Below are 23,492 nucleotides of genomic sequence, written 5' to 3'. Positions count from 1 at the left end.
CTCAAGGGAGCTTAATGCCCATTTCCATAGAACTAATTTTAACAGCACCTATGAATTATAGATAGTTTATAAATCCTTCATGTATGTCGGATAGTCATGTCTATCCTAATGATCATCATCCTTCAGGCAGGGTCTTTGTTGCCAGATCCCTGCACTTGACCTCATTGCCTATTGTTAATGTGAATGTCCCTACAAGCTGATGATTTTAGCAGGGCCACAATTCACAGTCAAATAAAGTTTTAGGAGTTATTGTTGGTCTTCTGTGTTGACTCAGGTACAACTCTGGCCCCTTTTAGCACTGGCAGTGATCGTCTCGCCTGTTTGTGCGGACCTGCACGTGATAATGTTGGGACCCATTTACACTATGGAATTTCAAGATTCCATGTGTACCTGGCACCACTGAAATCAATCTGTGCTATGACCACATGGACATGTGCAGTCCCCATTAATGACAATGCAGTCCACATGGAATTCAGCTGAATAAATTAACATTTTCATTCTTTCAGCGGGCCCCGCTGAAAGAGAGAAAATTCACGAAATTCTGCACTGTGCACGGTGCAACAGAATCTTATGGAAAACATTTGGATGCTGCTGTACTGGAATATTCAAGCTAAAATTCCATTGTGTGAATAGACCGGTTAATGGGTTTTGTATGAGACTGACCCTAATTAATGAGCGTTTGAGATTTTGAGCCTCACTAGGGTTAGGAATAGATGTGACAATCTGTGCAGACCTGTGAAATATGTTGGAGCAATAAAAGCAATGAGAAATATAGTATATTACTCACAAGACAAATTGATCTAAAAGGTAAAACTACACTGCTCCAAAAAATAAAGGGAACACTTAAACAACACAATGTAACTCCAAGTCAATCACACTTCTGTGAAATCACACTGTCCACTCAGGAAGCAACACTGATTGACAATCAATTTCACAAGCTGTTGTACAAATGGAACAGACAACAGGTGGAAATTATAGGCAATTAGCAAGACACCCCGAATAAAGGAGTGGTTCTGCAGTTCCAATGCTTCCTGGCTGAAGTTTTGGTCACTTTTGAATGCTGGCGGTGCTTTCACTCTAGTGGTAGCATGAGGGCCACTACCTTCGCCTTTGTGCAAGGAGGAGCAGGAGGAGCACTGCCAGAGCCCTGCAAAATGACCTCCAGCAGGCCACAAATTTGCATGTGTCCACTCAAACGGTCAGAAACAGACTCCATGAGGGTGGTATGAGGGCCCGACATCCACAGGTGGGGGTTGTGCTTACAGCCCAATACCGTGCAGGACATTTGGCATTTGCCAGAGAACACCAAGATTGGCAAATTTGCCACTTGTGCCCTGTGCTCTTCACAGATGTTTACACTTAGCACATATGACAGACGTGACAGAGTCTGGAGATGCCGTGGAGAACGTTCTGCTGCCTGCAACATCCTCCAGCATGATCGGTTTGGCGATGGGTCAGTAATGGTATGGGGTGGCATTTCTTTAGGGGGCCGCACAGCCCTCCATATGCTTGCCAGAGGTAGCCTGATTGCCATTAGGTACCAAGACCCCTTTTGAAACCATATTTTGGTGCGGTTGGCCCTGGGTTCCTCCTAATGGAAGACAATGCTAAACCTCATGTGGCTGGAGTATGTCAGCAGTTCCTGCAAGAGGAAGGCATTGATGCTATTGACTGGGCTGCCCATTCCCCAAACCTGAATCCGATTGCGCACATCTGGGACATCATGTCTCGCCCCATTGCACCATAGACCATCCAGGAGTTGGCGGATGCTTTAGTCCAGGTCTGGGAGGACATCCCTCAGGAGACCATCCACCACCTCATCAGGAGCATGCCCAGGTGTTGTAGGGAGGTCATACGGGCACGTGGAGACACCACACACACACGCACACACTACTGAGCCTCATTTTGACTTGTTTTAAGGACATTACATCAAAGTTGGATCAGCCTGTAGTGTTGTTTTCCACTTTGATTTTGAGTGTGACTCCATATCCAGACCTCCATGGGTTGATAAGTTTGATTTCCATTGATAATTTTTGTGTGATTTTACTGTCAGCACATTCAACTATGTAAAGACGAAAGTATTTTATACGATTAGTTAATTCATTCAGATCTAGGATGTGTTTTCTTAGTGTTCCCTTTATTGAGCAGTGTATGTTGAAATAGACACAAGTGCAATATTGATCAAATAAAATGGCACAATTTGAAGCCTTCTCAAGTGAGCGGATTTTTGCAGTAACACATTTCTAATTTCATATTTCAGATTTTTCACTTCCCCTTCTCTGTGCTAGTTACTAAGTCAGCATAGGACCAGTCACCAAGCATAAGGCATTTTGTGGTTTCCACTTGTCTTGGGAGGCTGAATCCAGCTTTATGTCAGCATATTGGTCTTTCTTTGTACCACTGTCTATTCCTATGTGTGTGTTGCTGAAACCACTTATGTAAGTCTGTGCTAACTCATCTCTTTCTTGTGTTGCTTCCTTTGCTGTCACATGCTGCCTTGTTTCCTCATGCAGTGATGCACACGGGTAAGCTGGGAGAAGTAGTTATGAACCCCAAGAAGAATATGGTTAAATCATTTTATCCTTATATATAAAGCTTTGCTAAATATTTGCCACTACCTGTTATCTTGGCCATTATTGTACCGCCTGAAACTGTGAATTCATCATTTGGCACCATGGTCTGTGTTTGTTGCTGCCCACAGAATGGTTTATAAAGTGATATAAAGGGAAATTACATCAGAATTCCAGATTCGTGGTTCCATGCCAATAAAAGAAGAACAAAAGCATAGAAACCCACTATAGTGAAAATATGGTGGTCTATATATACAGTGGATGGTGGTCTCTCTGTGTTTCCTTTCTCAACACTGTTATCTGCTAAGGCCACGTTCACATCAGGGTTGAGCTCCGTTCAGGGAACATCCAATTCTGTTAAAATAACAAGAGTTAAACGGAAATTTTTCCTCCGCTTAACCCCTGAAAAACATCGGACACCAGTCGAAAACCAGAAGGACCCCATTCAAAGTCAATGGGACCTGTTATGACCCGTTGGTGACTGAACAGAGCTTTGACACTGATGTAAACATAATCTAATTACATAGCGACACTGACGAGACCTCACATCATTTTACCATAATTCATTCACAACAGATGAAATGGCAGGACAGCAAAAATAGAGGAATGTCTTTAAAGGGGTACTCCGGCCCTAAGAGATCTTATCCCCTATCCAAAGGATAGGGAATAAGATGTCTGATCGCGGGGGGGTCCCGTCGCTGGGGACCCCCGCAGTCTCTCATGCAACACCCACCTGTGTGAGCTGCATGGCCTTTCACGCCCCCTCCCATAGACTTGCATTGAGGGGGCAGGGCTTGATGTTGCATGGGGGCGGAGTCATGACGTCACAATACTCCGGCCCCATAGTCATGAGGCTTCAGACCCAGAGTCTCCAGCGCTGGCATGCAGCTCTCACAGGTGGGTGTTGCATGAGAGATTGCGGGGGTCCCCAGAGATGGGACCCCCACGATCAGACGGATAGGGGATAAGATGTCTTAGGGCCGGAGTACCCCTTTAAAGAGGGAGACCTTAAACATAGAACATGTGAAAATGTTTTCGTATTATCTGATATTTGTTCTGTAGGTGTCGCCTGGAAAGTTTTTTTGTTTTTTTTCCTACATTAAATAGTGGTTCCCTGCTGCTGAGTACTTCATGTTTCCCATCCCGATATATAGGATATGCCATGAAATCAATATTATCAAGTATTATTATTAGTATATGTAAATCCAATTTCCCATTTACATAAGCGTTCACACATATAACTAGAACTATTTCAACTAGTTAGAATGCAGATATTTATGTGATCTGTGAATTTGACACATACAAGACAGGAGCTTAGGAAAACCAATATTGTCATGGTGATCTAGTTGTAAAGCAGTTGCAGGCTTTTGGCCCGCTCCTTTATGACATCAACGTAAATTTAAGCTATTAAAGAGAATGTGTCATCAGAAAATTCTATATTAAAGATTTTTTAAACAATTTATAGTGATGTTTTTTCCTAATATTCAATTTTTCTACCTATATTTTCAAATAATCCTGAAATCTTGCAGTTTCAATTCTGGCTAATATATCTAAAACTAAGTTGAGACCTGTTCTGTACAGATCACCTTCTAGCAATGCCCTCCTTTTCTTCACAGACAGGTGTCACCAGTGTATAGATAACAGAGGTACACACAATAGCTGTTGATCACATCTCAGTCTCCCCCTCTCTCTAGAATGACCTTTTCAAAGATCACTGAGCATGTCCAGACACCTTATCCATTCATATCAATGTGACAGCTTCAGTCTACTGTCACCTATTTCCATAGGGCTTGCTTTTAAGCAAATCTCTGCTAAAAGCAGCTAAGGCTGTCGCATTTATAACGAACAAAAAATTATAATAAGAAAATAGAAACAGATTAAAAGCAAAATGTTCCAGTTCTTTTCTCTGTAGTAGGTCATCGGTTGAATTCTGCAAAGGAGATTTGCTATGTTTTATTTCATGGTGGAGTGATATGATTTTCTTTTTGCCATCCCATTAACAAAGCAGCATTGTGTTCTTTGTACTTTGTATAATACATATACTGTAACTGATGTATTCTTACAATATATATTGCTTTGCATCTGTTAACTCTTCATTTATCACATAGCAATGATACTCAAATGCATTACTGCATATCTTATTATGGTGTATTGTGTTTTACAGTGAGCCTGTATACATCCATCTTTGGCGTGTTACAACTACTGTGCCTGATGACAGCCCCGGTGATTGGCTACATTATGGACTGGAGGCTCAAGGATTGTGATGATGGCAATGATGATGGGGAAGAGAAGGATGCTCCTCAGTATGTGTTTATTTTTCTAAAATGAACTTTAGATTTTGTAATATATCTTATATACAGTATCTTAAAGGGGTACTCCACCCACAAACATCTTATCCCCTATCCAAAGGGCATAGGATGTCAGATCACGGGTTTTGCTGCTGGCACCCATCGCCATTTCTGTGCAACACCCTGCAATCAGACATCTTATCCCCTATCCTTTGGATGTCTGGGGCCGTAGTACCCCTTCTGTCTGTGGCCGTAGTACTCCTTTAAGCCTTCTAGTTCTTATTAACTGCTGTTTACTCCAGAGAAAGTTGTGTACTTCTTTTTAGTCTACCATAGTACTATTTGTTACCACCTCTGTCTGTCAGAGATTGTCTAGAGCAGGAGAGGTTTCTATGGGGATTTGCCCCTGCTTTGGACATTTCCTGACACAGACAGAGGTGGCAGCTGTGAGAACTGTGGTCAGATTAGAAAGAACTACACAACTTCCTCTGGAGCATACAGTAGCTGATACAATCTACACATAATACACCATATAAACTGTAACTGCTTAGTTGAAATTTAAGGAAGTACTTTTCCTGTCATGCTCTTCTGTGGTTTTATTCGCATAAGTAAATGTTGGCAGCAGAGAGCACTGTGGTCTGACTGGAAATACCTACACAACTTCCTCTGGAGCATACAGCATTTCTAGAAGGCTTAAGATTTTTAAATAGATGTCATTTACAAATCTGTATAATTTTCTGCCACCAGTTGAATTTTTTTCCTCCGGAGTATCCATTTAATCAAGATGTCATTTAGTGAACCTTTGGCTGGTTTAATGCTGCAGTGTTGCCATAACATGACCACATAAACCTCCCCTGCTTGTACTGAAACAAACCGAACTCAGTTCGGTTCTGTACAACCACATGGTGGTCAATATATTTCCATCCTAATACAGACACTAAAATGTAGCCACAGAAAACTCTACAAAATAGAGTGTGATCTGCTGTGACACCAAAATATAAGTATTAGTAGTCTTGTATTTTGTTATTTGGGTAACATGAATCATTTTGCGATAATTTTCTAAAACATATCTTAGTTGTGATGAAAAAGCAGAAAGCTCCGTACATGATGACAACATTAGAATGCTAAGTGATACCATATTAAAAAAAACAGTGTAAAGCACAAGCTATTACCAAGGCCATGTGGGCTTTCATGTCAATGACCCACTGTATAATACTTTATATAATGTCAGGTATTCAGAACAGGCAATACTCTTTGTCTTTACAGGAAAATGTAAGAGGTGATCAATTGGTTTGCATACAAATCGTAATTTAGAGATACAATATTTCTTTGAAATCCACCTTAGATGTTTGCATTGAAATTACAATTTGTAGAAACATACCCAAAAGGGAATAGCTAATAAAAAATAAGAACTGTCCATATGCCCTTTCAGGATATATAGACATCTTAGAGGAGGTTCCTCTACCCCATATTTTCTCCTGTAAGCCATTCTGGTACCTAATATTGTAAAGTAAAATGTATATGTATTTTTTTTTACTGATTAGAGCCTGATACCATAACATTCCTTTTTTAAATCTGTTCCTATTTTCGGATTGTAATTTTTGTTTTGTACATTATTATGATGGCAGCCATCTTTCCCAAGCTGTTTTTAACAGCATTTAGAGCTTTAGATATGCTTTAAAGCAAGCCCCATGAACATAGACTACAGCTATCTCATTGACATGAATAGTAAAAGGTTTCTGGGAATGCTCTGTGATGTTTGCAGAGGCTATTACACAGAGAGGGGGAGGCTGAGCTGTGAACATCATCTATCGTCTTATCTATTTACTGGTGTCACCTTTCACTGCAATCCTGTCTGTGATGATAAGGAAGAAACTGCCAGAACGTGACATGTACAGAACAAGAAGTCTCAGCTTAGTTTAGGCTAAACTAAGAGATTTTAGAATTATTTACTAATGAATATCATAAAATAAAAAATTTGAAAGAACACAAGAACAAAATTCTAAAAAAAAATATTTAAACACATAAACCATTTTTAATGACATGTTTCCTTTAAATTCTTATCTCTCTTTTCCTGCAGGGATGGAAAGAAAAAGAGAAAACCAGATCGACAAATTCAGAAGATCACAAATGCCACAAGGGCCTTTGCTTTTACTAACGTATTATTGGTAGGATTTGGAATCACATGTCTCATCAATAACCTGCCATTACAGGTATGTTGGAACACAAAATCCCTCCGGAGTTTCCGATTAATATTTCATGCCCATTGTCCCCCCTGCTCCGCATAATAAATGCTTATTGTTTTATGTCCCACTCAGTACAATAGAGCCTTATATTGACATCCATGTTATGCTTTCTTCTACAGATTCTGTCTTTTATTTTGCACACAATAGTGAGAGGATTCATCCATTCTGCTGTGGGTGGGCTCTATGCTGCTGTGTAAGTATCTGTAACACTCTGTAGTAAGATTTTTTATTGAACTGTTTTACTTAAAGGACATTTCCACCCAATGTGTATGGATCGACAAAGACAGAGAAAAAAAAAATGTTTAACAATGTTATGTGAACAAATAGAAAGCCACATGCATTTATGGAAAGTTAGCTGGCGCATGTCTGGTGTACAACATTAAAATATAGAGTGAAATGCATTTCCCATAGTTTTTTCTGCAAAATTTACAATGAACTCCGATATTACATTAAGCCCAAGATCTTTAATAATCCTCATTCCTAAATTGACTTGATAATGTTGCTACTTATAAACCACTGACATTGCAGAAGGTAGATATAACCTATTACTATACTAGAGACTATTACATGGCAACATGGCTACAAATCATAGGACAGAGGCCCCAAGACAAGTTATATGGATAGTCACATTCATGCATCACTTGCAGTAAGTCATTTCATCAATAGCTGGCCAGGGAAGACATCACCAGCAGGCCAGGGAAGACATTACCCAGCAGGCCAGGGAAGACAATATCCAGCAGGCCAGGGAAGACAATATCCAGCAGGCCAGGGAAGACATTATCAAGCAGGCCAGGGAAGACATTATCAAGCAGGCCAGGGAAGACATTATCAAGCAGGCCAGGGAAGACATCATCAAGCAGGCCAGGGGAGACATCACCAAGCAGGCCAGGGGAGACATCACCAAGCAGGCCAGGGGAGACATCACCAATCAGGCCAGGGAAGACATTATCAAGCAGGCCAGGGAAGACATTATCAAGCAGGCCAGGGAAGACATTACCTAGCAGGCCAGGGAAGACATTATCAAGCAGGCCAGGGAAGACATTACCAATCAGGCCAGGGAAGACATCACCAATCAGGCCAGGGAAGACATTATCAAGCAGGCCAGGGAAGACATTACCAATCAGGCCAGGGAAGACATTATCAAGCAGGCCAGGGAAGACATCACCAGTCAGGCCAGGGAAGACATTACCAATCAGGCCAGGGAAGACGTTATCAAGCAGGCCAGGGAAGACATCACCAGCAGGCCAGGGAAGACATCACCAATCAGGCCAGGGAAGACATCACCAAGCAGGCCAGGGAAGACATCACCAGCAGGCCAGGGAAGACATCACCAAGCAGGCCAGGGAAGACATCACCAAGCAGGCCAGGGAAAGAATTCTATCCTTGATTAATTCCATTGTAAAATAAAACATTCCTAGGTTACAGTAGTGTTGTATTTTCATTATGCCTATGTCTGTATTTACAGATATCCCTCATCACATTTTGGCAGTCTGACGGGACTTCAATCTCTTATTAGTGCTCTCTTTGCACTGCTCCAACAGCCCCTCTTCTTGGCTATGATGGGACCTTTAAATGGGGATCCACTTTGGGTAAGGATTCATTTAACCAAAATATGAGGCTGAGTACTCTGCCTCTTCTTATACTAGATCTCTGCCAAGTCCCAAACACAGGAGATAGAAACAATGAACCACATGCTGCAATTTTGTCTGTCTAAAGAAGCTCAATAGCAATTCTTATACTCATTGTGGATTTGAGCTTTTTATCTCATTATCAAAATTTCTTATAACCTGTGCTGTACTGGATTCTCTTTTGCATCTCACTTTGTCCTGCTTAATTACAGTCTTTCCCCTGCGCCCCCTCCCTCACTCCCTCACCCTTTTTCTCATCCTTATCTATTTAGTCTATGTTTCTATAGCATGACAGTATATATATATATATATATATATATATATATATATATATATATAGTATTTCACATAAATATCTTTTCATGTGGCAACACTGAGGAAATGACACTCTTCTCCAATATAAAGTAGTGAGTGCACAATCTGTATAAGAGGGTTTAATCCCCTCAAAACACAGCCATTAATGTCTAAACCTTGGCAACAAAAAGTGGAAATGTCCATAATAGGCCCAAAAGTGTGAATATTTTCCAGCACTGACTTAAAGGAGTACTCCACCCCTAGCATCTTAACCAAAGGATAGGGGATAAGATGTCAGATCGCGGGTGTCCCACTGCTGGGGACCCCTGGGATCTCGGCTGCAGCACCCCGCTTTCATTACTGCACAGAGCAAACTCACTCCGTGTGTAATGACCGGCGATACAGGGGCCGGGGCATCGTGAAATCACGGCTCCGCCCACTCATGACATCACGGCCCGCCCCCTTACTTCAAGTCTATAGGAGGGGGTGTGACAGCCGCCACACCCCCTCCCATAGACTTGTATTGAGGGGGCGGGCCATGATGGCACGAGCATGAGCTGTGACGTCACAATGCTTTGGCCCCTGTATCGCCGGTCATTACGCACGGAGCGAGTTTGCTCTGTGCAGTAATGAAAGCGGGGTGCTGCAGCCGAGATCCCAGGGGTCCCCAGTGGCGGGACCCCCGCGATCTGACATCTTATCCCCTATCCTTTGGATAGTGGAAAAAATGCTAGGGGCGGAGTACTTCTTTAAGCCTCTTGGGCATGGAGTTCACCAGAGCTTCACAGGATTCCTCTTTCTTTCCTTTATGACAACATCACTGAACTGGTGGATGTTAGAGACCTTGCGCTCTCCCACCTTCCGTTTGAGGATACCCCACATATGCTCAATAGTGTTTAGGTCTGGAGACATGCTTGGCCAGTCAATCACCCTTATCCTCAGCTTCTTTATCAAGGCATTGGTGGTCTTAGAGGTGTGTTTAGGGTTGTTATCATGTTGGAATATTGTCCTGCAGCCCAGTCTCTAAAGGGAGGGGATCATGCTCTCCTTCAGTATGTCACAGTACATGTTGGCAGTCATGGTTCCCTCAATGAACTGTAGCTCCCCAGTGCCCGCAGTGCCCGCAGCACTTATGTAACTCCAGACCATGACACTCCCACCACCATGCTTGACTGTAGACTAGACACACTTGTCTTTGTCAACAAGAGAAAGAGCCGTCACAGACGTAACTTCAATCCACTAAACTCCCCGTACTGTTCCTATACTGAGCGCAGTGGGACAGCAGGCGTCTGACTACTGAATACGTGGTGCTCAATCCTTCAGAGTGCAACAATGTGTGACAGTGTATGGAAGAAGATGAGGAGGCACTCACGTGTATCAATGAATCAGGCTTCTTTATTTCTGGTGCAGCAAGATCAGACCAGCGGGGGACGCCATTGTGGTCCAATCAGGTGTGTGACAATTGTTTCAAGCCCCTCTTGTCTGAAGAGTCTGAAGAAATGCCCGGAGGGGCATAAAACAATTGTCACACACCTGATTGTACCGCAATGTGGGTCCCACGCTGGTCTGATTTTGCTGGACTAGAAATAAAGAAGTTTGATTCCTCTCCTCATCTTCTTCCATATACTGTCACACTTGTCTTTGTACTTCTCACCTGGTTGCCGCCAAACACGCTTGACACCATCTGAACCAAATAAGTTTATCTTGGACTAATCGCACCACAGGACATGATTCCAGTAATCTATGGCCTTTGTTTTGCTCGTCGCCAGTAAACTGTTTGGGAGTGATGACTTCTTTCCTACAGGCTAGGACTGGCAAAAACTAAATAATACTCACCCCTAAACTTTCCACTGTTCCAGCACACCCACCACAAGTGCTGTGATGGTGTCCTGTACATCGTGCACATGGCATTGCAGCCAATCAGTGGCCTCTCTGGTCACATGCAGTACATACAGGAAGAAACTACTACGGCCAATGATTGGCTGCAGTATCACATGCACTATGTCACCTTAGCACCTCTGGTGGGGGACACCCGGGTAGTACTGGAGTGGTGCTGAGTTCAGGGTTGAGTAAACTCTTACTCAGGCATTCAGGAGCCCACTTTGACTCAATTTCTCAAAGGTCCATGTGAAGCTGCAGCTGGTCCTTATCCAATGTCATACTGGATTCCCTGCTTTGAGTTATCTTGCATCACGTCTGTCCCTTTTATCTCCCTAACTTATGGTCTGACTTCTTACTTTATTCACAGGTCAATGTTGGAATGCTGGTAATGAGCATGCTTGGGTTCTGCCTCCCTCTCTACCTCGTCTTCTTCAGGCGGAGCCTGGAACGCCAGAGGAAACAGAAGATTGAAGACTCTAAACTGTATTTGAAGATAAATGGCACTCCTGATCATGAAGCCTTTGTCTAAATGTCAGGCAGATGCTAGTCTGAATTCTCACAATGTTCCTTTCCACACACTCCCTGGAAAGGTATCGCTCCAGCTTAAAAAAAAAGTCACCATCTTAGAACATTTTTCAAATTTCAGCATCCCACCTGTGACCAACCTTCTTTTCAGAATAGGAGGTTGAATCTCTTTGTCATAGAAATCCAATAATTCTTACTTAGAAAACAAAGAAAATGTGAACGAATTTGTGATGGAGACTTGAGATTCTTCCTCCTTTAGGGATGGATGCATACTTCTGCAGTAACTCTTGGTGACTTGAGATGCACTGTACCAACTTGCCATAAGGCTGGAGATTATCCCCTGCTCTCTGGATTTATATCTTTGGGTGCTCAGCAGAGTGGTAGCAGGATTTATCATTCTACACAAGATTACTTCTACGATGATCCAGTTGGCATGATCACTGGCATTGATGATGCCTATTGTGCAAATGGCAATACCAGATAAACTGCATCCTTGGGGCATTCTTAAATGGGTATTGTGAAAGATACACCCTGTTAGCAGGAAACACAGAAGAGAATTCCAACATCATTAAGGTGTTCTTCTCTATCCTGCAGCATGATGCCTGTGTTTTTTGGGTGCATTGCAATGGAGAATATGCACCCGTTCATTGAACTCTTTCTTTCTCTGCACTAATGGAACTTGCTGCTTTTCACAATATAGTTATAGTAGACAAAGGCAGGCATATCACTTTAAAAGGGATTACCCATCCATCCTGTATGTCAATATAGGTGATGAGAATAAACTCTGTTGTGATCCATATATAATTGTTGTGCCATAATATCCTTAAACCTGACAGATGATCACAAGCCAGGAATTGGCGATCTGTGGCGCCATAGTGGTGGCTGCACACCTTCTTTCATGACGCTGGCTATGAAGTTGAGGTGCAGCCTCCAGGGTGGTGTCATTGATTTCTAGTCTTTGTTCTAAGCAATACCTATGTCTGTATCTCCTTTTTTTTTGCTTTATAAATTCCTAATATGAATATGATGTTTTATGTTCCTTGCATGATATACTCAAGTATTTTTTGACATAGAATTGTTTGTGTGAAGTGCTTTCTGATGAATGGAGCTGGTCACGAATCTTTTTCTTCACAACATCTTGATAACCAAATGAGTGAGATGAAGCAGAAAGCCAATGTCTATCTTCCCTACGTTGATTTTTGTTCTTATAATCACTCCAGCCAATCTCATTGAGGTGTGCTACCTTTTTCTTTCTTTATTCTTAAAGTATTAGCATTACGCCTTGAAAATTCTGTTCCATGTTTTTGTACGACTTCTTGTTCTCCATAGTTTCCAATTATATTTGTGCAATTTCTTTTTTCGTATTTCTGATATTTTGGAGGACCTTTATGAGAATTGCCATACCAGAGCACCAGTATACTTGCTGTTTTGTACACTTCAAGAAGGTAATAAAATCTGCTTGGTTACTCCTATATAATGGGGGGGTACAATTTCATAGGTGTCCTCCAGTATATCTGGGGATTTACCGTTACCTCACTCCAGTGCACCCCTCTGTGAATCTTTAGCGTAACTCCTGGTCATCCTGATAATCCAGTGGTTGTGCAGAACAGGGTGTATAAGACATTACTACTGTCAGGTCTATCACTTGTTGCACTCAAAGTATATTGATTATGTTAGTATTTCCTTTGTTCTTTATGTTCATGTTCGAGATGAATAAGAACCTTCAGACTCCATACATATCTACAGACACTGTGTCGTAATGGAGGATCGCCTGAAAGTCCCAATAGGCTTCTTCATTACTAATCATGTTCTAGGCATTTAACACAGTGATGAGGTAAAAATGAAAATGCAATGAAAAAAATACTAAATTCTAAGGTGGTTCCCTTGGAACCAGTATTTTGACACTCCATAAAGAGCAGGCCAAATAAGAACAGCATCATGCACCTGTCATCTATATATGTCAATAACATTTGCAGAATCAGAAGCCATCATGAGCCTCATGAATTAAGTCGATTCATATATGGAGTATTAATTCAACCAAAAAATGTCAGGTGCATTTTAGTATCTTCTCCTGTTCCTTTGTTCTAGTGGAGTCAAAGACAGCGAAGCCTTTTACAAAAGACCACTGCTTATCCAGAGCAGGTGTCAGTCCCACTATATTTTATGCATACCGGCTATCTTCTTTGAGAAGACCACCCCTAGAAGACCACTTTTCATTGCAATTTTTGGGTGATCTTCTCAAAGAGGCTTCACTGCACAATTTAACAAGAGAACATTTCTGGTAAACTTGATTAGTGGTACCACAAGGAAGCACCAGTATTTTTCCCAACCTCAAGCAGAGTGGTTATGTGTCGGCATGGGGACTATAGAGCACAAAAGCAATATATACCATTTTTCCCCATGTCTAGTACTGAGCTGGCCTTCAGAAGAAGACACCTTGATATTCCATCTCTATATGGAAGCAGTAAGGCCGGCACTGTGCAACCTTGAGCAAATCACTGTATCTCTCAGTGCCTCAGGTGCAAAAAGATTGTACGTTCTCATGAGTGGGTATTTATTGTGCCTGTACATTCTACATAGAGTGCTTGTTGTTACTATAAAAAAAAATATAAAGAAAACAAATAAACCCTTTTTATAACCAACCACTTTTTAAGATTCTTCATTGTTTCTATGTGTCTTTAATACATGTCCCAAGTCAGGCCCATGTGATGACCTGTACAGAACATTCGTATTGGTGACAAAAACATTTTGTCTAATCAGGGGACGCTGTTAGTTTTGTCCTTGATGCTCCGAAATCCCTGTTACATCATAATCCTAACATTATAATGATTCTTAGCTACAATTAGTTACAGCTATTAGAGTTTATCCTATACCTGACGGTCCTCTGCCTCTCAGACCTGCTGAACTCAGCCCAACAAATCACAACCATCCAACATTTTTCCACCAGACTGTGAGATTATTTGTTGCAATGAAAATTTGTAAGTACGGAAAACTAAAGTTATCAAGAGAGAGCAGCAAATTGGACAACACTTATTCATCATGGCTCTGGAGTAATACACTACTATTCTAACCCTATTGAATGCAATAAAGCAGCTCTCCGTTGTAATTTCCCCCCTTATTAGCTTCCTTTGCCACTCTGCAGTTCTAATCTCTAATTTTTTTTAAGAGGTTGGGACTAATGTGAACCTTGTGACAAGCTGCTGTATTTTCCAGGATGCTCTGTAGCATGGCTCTTAGTAACTCCACCTTCCTTGTTACCAGAGCTCAGGAGGTCAGTTCTCCTGTCTCCCTCCACTGACCTACATAGAAATTAGTCGCTCACACACATCACCAGAGATATTACTAATACATATTGCTATGGGATCTAAATTCCTCTGAATTTTCTTTATGCACATCTAGAAGCCTATATATATATGTAAAGAGAAAAAAAGTACTATAAATAAATCCATTCTCATTTACTCTCTCTTTCTCTAAGGCTACATTCACACTACGTCTTGGGGATACAGCTGCTGGATCCAGCGGGGAAATTTAAAAACCAGTCACTACTGTATCTCCGCCGGACCCGTGCCACATCCCATTCATTTACACCGCGCTTTTATGTGACATCTGAAGAACTACTACTCCCAGCTAGCCTGCGCTGTAACACTCATCATTCTCGTGGGTACCACAGACACATAAGTTCCCTTGCTGGCCTTTTCTTTGGGCACACTAATACACATGTACAAATAAGTACATAATTTGCGTTCTTCATTATGTACTTCTATAAGCTTTTATATTTAAGTACTAGTATAAACAGGAATTCATAGAAATATATCTTAGGGTGCATTCACACTAAGTTTTGGGCATACGACTGCTGGATCCGGTGGGGAAATTTAAAAACCGTCTGCTGCCGTATCCGCGTCGGACCCGCGCCGCATCCCATTTAAATGAGCCAGCCGCAGTCAGATATTGTCCGGTCTGCTCATTTTTGCCACATATGCATGGTATTCACATATAAAAAAGTACTCAAAACGATGTAGGTATTTGTAAGTGTGAATTAGTGTTTTTAAAGAAAAGTCCAGCAAGGGAACTTATGTGTTTGTGATACCCACAAGGATGATGAGTGTTACAGTGGAGGCTAGCTGGAAGTAATAGTTCTTCAGATATGTCATGTAAAAGCACGGTGTGGCCAACCTGATGTTTCCTTATGAGTCCAACAACCCTTTTGTCCAATTAGTTGTTCCTGTAGTGCAGAAACAATGCTTCTGGACACTAGGATTATGTGAAACCAGGGCCGGATTAAGAGCATAATGGGCCTGGTGCCGAGAATTTTGATGGGCCTACAAGTGGTCGCTACCCAACAGCTGGTAAAGCGTCCGTTTGTGGGTCGTAGTGCGGCTCTATTTGCTTACATTACTTTCGACATTGTACGATACACAGTGCGACAAAGGTAAGTAGAAATTATAAATATAAGATATTTATGTGAATCAGTCCTCACTAAGTAAGTAGCCAGGTAGCTAGCTAGGTAGGAAGGTTGTTAGCTAACTAGTAGGTAGCTAGCTAATTAATTTTTTTGCTACCTAGGTAGGTTGATTGCCAGGTAGGAAGGTAAGTAGGTAGGTAGATAGCCAGGTAGCTAAATAGGTAAGTAGCTAAATAGTGCTCACATCCTCTGCACACAATGCCCAGGCTCGGCTTCCCCATGTGCTTGGCCCCAACACTGACTTCTCCAGCTCCTGCTGGTGATCACTGCCACCTGATACCATCCCACAGATGAAAGGGATGGTTGTAGAGTGGGGAGCACTAAGAAGGCACCGATCCTTCCTTTCATGCTGCCGGCCACAGAGAATGAATTGCTGCCCCACCCCCACCCTCTATAAAATGACACCAACCAAAATGCCCTCATATCCATTATTTTATATAATTAGATACACTAGCAACACTTGGGTTCCCTGGACCAAATAAAGCAAGGGCCCCCTGCAAGACTGCAAATCCTGTATACAAAACCAAATTACCAACAAAAACAGTGTGCAAGGAGGAATATTATCACCATGCATTTTACCATCATACTGTTACTGACCAAATCCAGTATACTGAGACCAATATTACCAATCCCCATATATATTACCATCATAATGTTAATAACCAAATCCAGAGTACCGGGACTAATATTACCAATAATACCAGTATACATGAAACCAATTATACCACCACACAAAGACTGAGTAAAAACCACTATACATAGACTAAGTAACTGTATACCGTGGGGCAAAAAAGTATTTAGTCAGCCACCAATTGTGCAAGTTCACCCACCCACCTACCTACATGGCTGTCCAACTACCTAGCTACCTTCCTGGCTATCTAGGTTGCTACCTACATATCTAGCTACCTGGCTGTCTACCTACCCACCCATCTAACCACCTGGTTACCTACCAATCTTTCTAGCTAGCTACCTACCTAGCTGGCTGTCTACCTTTCTGTATACCTTCCAAACAACCTACTTGGCTATCCACCTAGCTAGCTAGCTAGCTACCTACCTGGCTATCTAGCTACCTGTATGTCTACCTGTCGAGCTAGCTACTTTCCTACCTACCTGGCAGTCTACTTACAGTAGCTAACCATTTAATCAGCCTGCCTATTGTGGGGATATACAGTACCTTATTAAATGCAGACTTACTATCCTACCCACTTTTACTGTGGCGGACACGAAGGGTCATTATAATAGTTCAGGACCTATAGATGGGGAGATTGTGTAGGGATCGGGAGGGTACTGTAAAAATGTGGAGTCTAACATATTTGTCCTGCAGATGCAAAAGAGATGAGTTTTGGCTGGAAGAAGTGGTCATGGTGGTCTGAGCCGGATGATGAAGAAGAAAAGGAGTCCCTATATGTAACTGTAATCACTTATATTGTGTATATATCCTGTGTACAGCCGGTATATAGCTCTATACGATCCTATATATAGTCACTTATATTCTATACAGATCTCGTGAACAGTCAGTATCTACCTCCATATCGTCATGTACTGGAAAATATGTGTCCACCACTGCACATTGCAGAAATCTGTAGAACAAGGAGAAGCAGGGGGTGCTACCACTAACATCAATGTAAGATATCGAATATCAGAAATAGGTTTTTGATCAAATGCTTTGAACAGTGGAAATGCACACAAAATTTCTTATGGGAGAAAGTAATAAATGATCAGTGTACATAGGCCTTCGTGTGCAGTTCCATATCTCTTTTGTTGACCACCATGTCTGGGTTCTCACCACTGACTAGTCACTGGGATTTAAAAGCAAGTGACCTTATCGTAATCAAGTTTTTCTTTCTGCTGCGTAGTTTCTCTTCTGGGTATATTAATGTTACTATGGCCACTGGTTTCTAAGAGCCAACTATCCGGAAAATCATAAGTGTGGACTACATTTATAGTGACATTATGGGAAATAAATCAATAAAGCAATCTACTTTTATTGGGGGCTGGATTTTTTATGTTAGTGCTTCCCTGCATGTCTGTATCTCTAATCCTTGATTACGGGTCAGTTGAATATTTCTAACCATATACTGGGTAAATGACTTTATGATTCTGGCAAGCTGCAGTGGCAGTGTTTGGAAACCTGGCCTTAAAGGGGTACTCCACCCCTAGACATCTTATCCCTTATCCAAAGGATCTGGGATAAGATGTCTGATCGTGGGTATCCCTGCTGCACCCAGCGTTTGTTTAGAGCGTCGGGTGCATCGCCGGAGGCTCGGGACGTCACGGCCACGCCCCCTCAATGCAAGTCTATGCAAGGGAGCATGACGACCATCACTCCTCCTCCCATAGACTTGCATTAAGGGTGCATGGCCGTGACATCTCGAGCAAGGCATGACCTCCACCCCGCATCGCCATTCATCCGGCATGGAGCGAAGTTCGCTCCGTACATCTGATGTCTGGGTGCCGCAGCCGAGATGGCGGGGGTCCGCAGCAGCTGGACCCACGCAATCAGACATCTTATCCCCTATCCTTTGGACAGGGGATAGGATGTCTAGGGGTCGGAGTACCCCTTTAAGGATGTTGGTTGGAGTACCCCTTTAAGGATGTTGTTTTTTTGTTTTTTTTAAAGGAAAAATTAGGTAGAAATTAGCCCTTATGTACCTGTTCTCTACATTTACAATGAAGGAAAGATTTTGTACATTTCCCTACTGACAAAGAAATTATCAGCCTATAATTTTAACTCCTTAAGGACCACGGGTTTTTCCGTTTTTGCACTTTAGTTTTTGCCTCATCACATTCTAAAAATCATAACGCTTTAAATTTTGCAGAGCTTTGCAGAGCTTGGGAGCTTCAGATTCTACACAGTGCACTTTTCGGTATGACATCATATATTTATTTCTAGGTTCATACGATTAAAATGATACCCTACTTATATAGGTTTGATTTTGTCTTACTTCTGGAAAAAATCATAACTACATTTTTTTTGCATTGTGATCTTTAGTTTTTGTCGGTACTATTTTTGATCAGACTTTTTGATCGCTTTTTATTAATTTTTTATGGTATAAAAAGTGACCAAAAATACACTATTTTGGACTTTGGAATTTTTTCGCGCATACGCCATTGACCGTGTGGTTTAATTAATGACATATTTTTAGAGTTTGGACATTTACGCACGTGGCTATACCACATGTTTATTTTTTTTAATTTACACAGTTTGTTTTTTTTTAAATGGGAAAAGGGGGTGATTCAAACTTTTATTAGGGGAGGGGTAAAATTATATGAATTAACTTTTTTTTTTCAATGTTATAGCCCCCATAGAGGGACACCTCTGACAGGCTATGGCATACTACAGCACCCTTTTTTTTGACAGGTACCAACATGTACCTCATATTCATTGTTAACCAAGGGAGTACCTGTACGCCGAGTCTGCTCCCTTTCTATAACACGGGTCCACGCCGTGGCCTCTAACAACGGTCGCGTGCGGAAATGTCCGAACTCTAAAAATATATAGTTAATTAAACCGCACGGTCAATGGCGTAAGCGCAAAAAAAATTCCAAAGTCCAAAATAGCGTATTATTGGTCACTTTTTATATCATAAAAAATGAATAAAAAGCTATCAAAAAGTCCAATGTATAAATTTTCCTGCATGTAGTTATGATTTTTTCCAGAAGTACGACAAAATCAAACCTATATAAGTAGGGTATCATTTTAATCGTATGGACCTACTAAATAAAGAGAAGGTGTCATTTTTATCAAAAAATGCACTGGGCAGAAACGGAAGCCCAAAAAATTTACAAAATTTAGTTTTTTCTTCAATTTTGTCTCACAATGATTTTTTTTCCCCGTTTCGCCGTATATTTTTGGGTAAAATGACTGACGTCATTACAAAGTAGAATTGGTGGCACAAAAAAATAAGCCATCATATGGATTTCTAAGTGCCAAATTGAAAGAGTTATTATTTTTTAAAGTAAGGAGGAAAAAAAATGAAAGCGCAAAACGGAAAAACCCCGGGTCCTTAAGGGGTTAAATCATGATGCATACAGCACCTCATTGTTCATTATGATACCTCTTTATTCTAGAAACAATACTGCAGGAGCTGTTTTATTTCCAAGATTCAAAAAGTTTTTTTTTTTTTAAAGATTAAAAACAAAACCTTTCAAACAGGATCCAACAGGATGCCTACATAATTTTTGTGTCAAGATAAAAAATAAAAATAAAAAAAAACAGGATGTTTTAACAGGGTGTTTTTTTTTTTTAAATAGAGTTGGAAGTTAACATACAACCATTTATGCATCTTTTACTTGTGGCCAGCAGCTGGGCATAAAGCAGCTGGGCACATTTGGGCATACAGTAGCTGGGCACATTTGGGCATACAGTAGCTGGGCACATTTGGGCATGGCTGGTGTTTGGCTGGTCATATGTTGTCATATGTTCTATTTTAAAGGCAGAACTTGCCCTTGTAATCACAAGGTTGTATTAATGTTTCTATAGCTTAATGCAATTTTTAAGATGTCCCATTTTTGTAAAGCTTAGACAATTTGGTCAGTGTCCCATGCAATTGTGCCATCTTTCTTGACAAATAACATTTGGCAGAACGCACATTTTCTTTTGCTTTTTCTGGCATATGTTCTGACAGGATAATTGTGCCTGAATCTGAATTTGTTCCTGTATTCTAGAGATAAAATTGACAATGCAAGTAAACAAGAAGAGTAGCAGACATTGCTTAGTAGTAAACCCTTCTGTTCTCTCGGTGTATGTCAAGTCATCTCCGTATCCTATTGATTTGCTGGCTGTTTACTGTACTAGCAGGATCACATGCTCAGAAGCAGCCTGCAGCTTAGGCCATAATTCCTATTATTTCTTAAAGGGAAACTGACAGCTGGTTCATCCGCTCTAAACCCAGTACGCAGGGTTATAGTGCAGGTGAACCAGATTAAAATGAGGTATAACTTACCTGGATCCGTGTCTAGTTGTAGAGATAGACCCTTTATTAGCCAGCATTGCATATATAATAATCCTCAAATTTGCGCAATGGAGGCGGGACTCAGCATTCCCAGCATCCCTGCCTACATGACTGGTCCCGCCTCCATTGGGCAAAACCGGTGATTAACATATAAACAATACCGGCTAATAACAGGTCTATCTCCGGAACTTGGTAAGTTACCCCTCATTTTAATTTGGCTCATCTACACTGTAACTCCGTGTATTGGGTTTAGTGCGGGTGAAGTGGCTGTCAGATTTACTTTAAAGCAAACATTATTCACTTACAAGAAGTCTCATTGTTTCTGCTGCGATGGTAGACGCCTTACTACTATTGAGTTCACAGTCGTCTTCTCATTCTGAACAATTGTGCAAGTTCTCCCACTTAAAAAGATGAGAAGCCTGTAATTTTCATCATAGGTATACCTCAACTATGAGAGACAGAATGAGAAAAAATCACATTGTCTGATTTTTAAAGAATTTATTTGCAAATTATGGTGGAAAATAAGTATTTGGTCACCTACAAACAAGCAAGATTTCTGGCTCTCACAGACCTGTAACTTCTTCTTTAAGAGTCTCCTCTGTCCTCCACTCATTACCTGTATTAATGGCACCTGTTTGAACTTGTTATTAGTATAAAAGACACCTGTCCACAACCTCAAGCAATCACACTCCGAACTCCACTATGGCCAAGACCAAAGAGCTGTCGAAGGACACCAGAAACAAAATTGTAGACCTGCACCAGGCTGGGAAGACTGAATCTGCAATAGGCAAGCAGCTTGGTGTAAAGAAATCAACTGTGGGAGCAATTATTAGAAAATGGAAGACATAGAAGACTACTGATAATCTCCCTCGATATGGGGCTCCATGAAAGATCTCACCCCTTGGTGTCATAATGATCACAAGAACGGTAAGCAAAAATCCCAGAATCACACGGGGGACCTAGTGAATGACCTGCAGCGAGCTGGGTCCAAAGTAACAAAGGCTACCATCAGTAACACACTACGCCGACAGGGACTCAAATCATGCAGTGCAAGACGTGTCCCCCTGCTTAAGCTAGTACATGTCCGGGCCTGTCTGAAGTTTGCTAGAGAGCATTTGGATAATCCAGAAGAGTTTTGTCAGAATATCATATGGTCAAATGAAACCAAAGTAAAAACTAAACTCGTCATGTTTGGAGGAGAAAGAATGCTGAGTTGCATTCAAAGAACACCATACCTATTGTGAAGCATGGGGCTGGAAACATCAGGCTTTGGGGCTATTTTTCTGCCAAGGGACCAGGACGACTGATCCGTCTAAAGGAAAGAATAAATGGGGCCATGTATCGTGAGATTTTGAGTGAAAACCTCCTTCCATCAACAAGGGCATTGAAGATAAAACGTGGCTGGGTCTTTCAGCATGACAATGATCCCAAACACACTGCTTGGGCAACAAAGGAGTGGCTTCATAAGAAGTGTTTCAGGTCCTGGGGTGGCCTAGCCAGTCTCAGGATCTCAACCCCATAGAAAACCTTTGGAGGGAGTTGAAAGTCCTTGTTGCCCAGGGACAGCCCTAAAACATCACTGCTCTAGAGGAGATCTGCATGTAGGAATGGACCAAAATACCAGCAACAGTTTGTGAAAACCATGTGAAGACTTACAGAAAACAATTGACCTCTGTGATTGCCAACAAAGGGTATATAACAAAATATTGAGATGAACTTTTGTTATTGACCAAATACTTATTTTCCACCATAATTTGCAAATAAATTCTTTAAAAATCAGACAATGTGATTTTATGGATTTTTTTCTCATTATGTCTCTCATAGTTGAGGTATACCTATGATGAAAATTACAGGCCTCTCTCATCTTTTTATGTGGGAGAACTTGCATAATTAGTGGCTGACAATACTTTTTTGCCCCACTGTAGCTGTTAGCTGACCACTCGTTCTGCAGACATATATATATCCCCCGACCCCAACTTCCCAAGTCTGACACTTCTGATGGCAGCTTATCTCTCCTGAGAACAAAAGGGCAGGTTGAAATCTAACTTTCCACTGACATCTGCCTTTGGCAGGCCCCTATACACACATCAGATATCCTGTCAATCCATCCAAATTCGGTGAATTTGGTCTATATTTATACAATATGTATGGTCAGCCTTAGTCATGGAAAACTTCTTTAAGCCAAATTGATCTGTGCAACAATTCTATCACCTCTACCCATTATGAAGTCATGTCTGTAAGACGTGGGGGAAGTGAACTATCTATTGCCATATAACTGTACTGACTGATAAAGGAGGTAGCTGTAGGTCAATGTGCAGAGACTGAACTCTTCTGGCTGAGACTTTGCACTTAGATAGGTGTGTAAGCTGATAAACCTCTTCTAAGAAACAACAAGCTCTAATAGTTACAATGTACAAACTGTCCCAAGTGAACTTCCTCTCTGTTACACACTGTGCTTTTAACAAAACTTAAAGGAAGACTGTCAGCTTGCTCCGCCCGCACTAACCAGCAGTACTGGCTGGTAGTGCAAGGGACGCTGATCAGTTTGATGCTTACCGTGCCCGGACCCGCCCTGCCGTTTGGCCGTAATCTTCTATTTTCGATATATGCTAAATAGGTGCTAACTTGCACTGGCTTGGCTAA

At 41.4% G+C, this 23,492-nt stretch overlaps 1 protein-coding gene across 3 annotated transcripts in view; it reads left to right on the top strand.

Moving 5' to 3' along the window:
• Nucleotides 1–14,074, top strand: part of SLC43A2 (solute carrier family 43 member 2) — a 95,845-nt gene extending 81,771 nt beyond the window's left edge. For all 3 annotated transcript variants that reach the window (XM_056558682.1, XM_056558680.1, XM_056558681.1), the window contains 5 exons: nucleotides 4,735–4,873; nucleotides 6,939–7,071; nucleotides 7,224–7,297; nucleotides 8,570–8,693; nucleotides 11,275–14,074. In XM_056558682.1, the coding sequence (XP_056414657.1) occupies nucleotides 4,735–4,873; nucleotides 6,939–7,071; nucleotides 7,224–7,297; nucleotides 8,570–8,693; nucleotides 11,275–11,436 (632 nt within the window). In that variant the 3' untranslated portion in view covers nucleotides 11,437–14,074. The remainder of the gene's footprint in view (nucleotides 1–4,734; nucleotides 4,874–6,938; nucleotides 7,072–7,223; nucleotides 7,298–8,569; nucleotides 8,694–11,274) is intronic.
• The last annotated feature ends 9,418 nt before the right edge of the window (nucleotides 14,075–23,492 follow it).

Source organism: Hyla sarda, chromosome 2 (genome assembly GCF_029499605.1).
Source record: "Hyla sarda isolate aHylSar1 chromosome 2, aHylSar1.hap1, whole genome shotgun sequence".
Classification (NCBI taxonomy): Eukaryota; Metazoa; Chordata; class Amphibia; order Anura; family Hylidae; genus Hyla; species Hyla sarda.
This window is presented reverse-complemented; position numbering and strand designations above follow the sequence as displayed.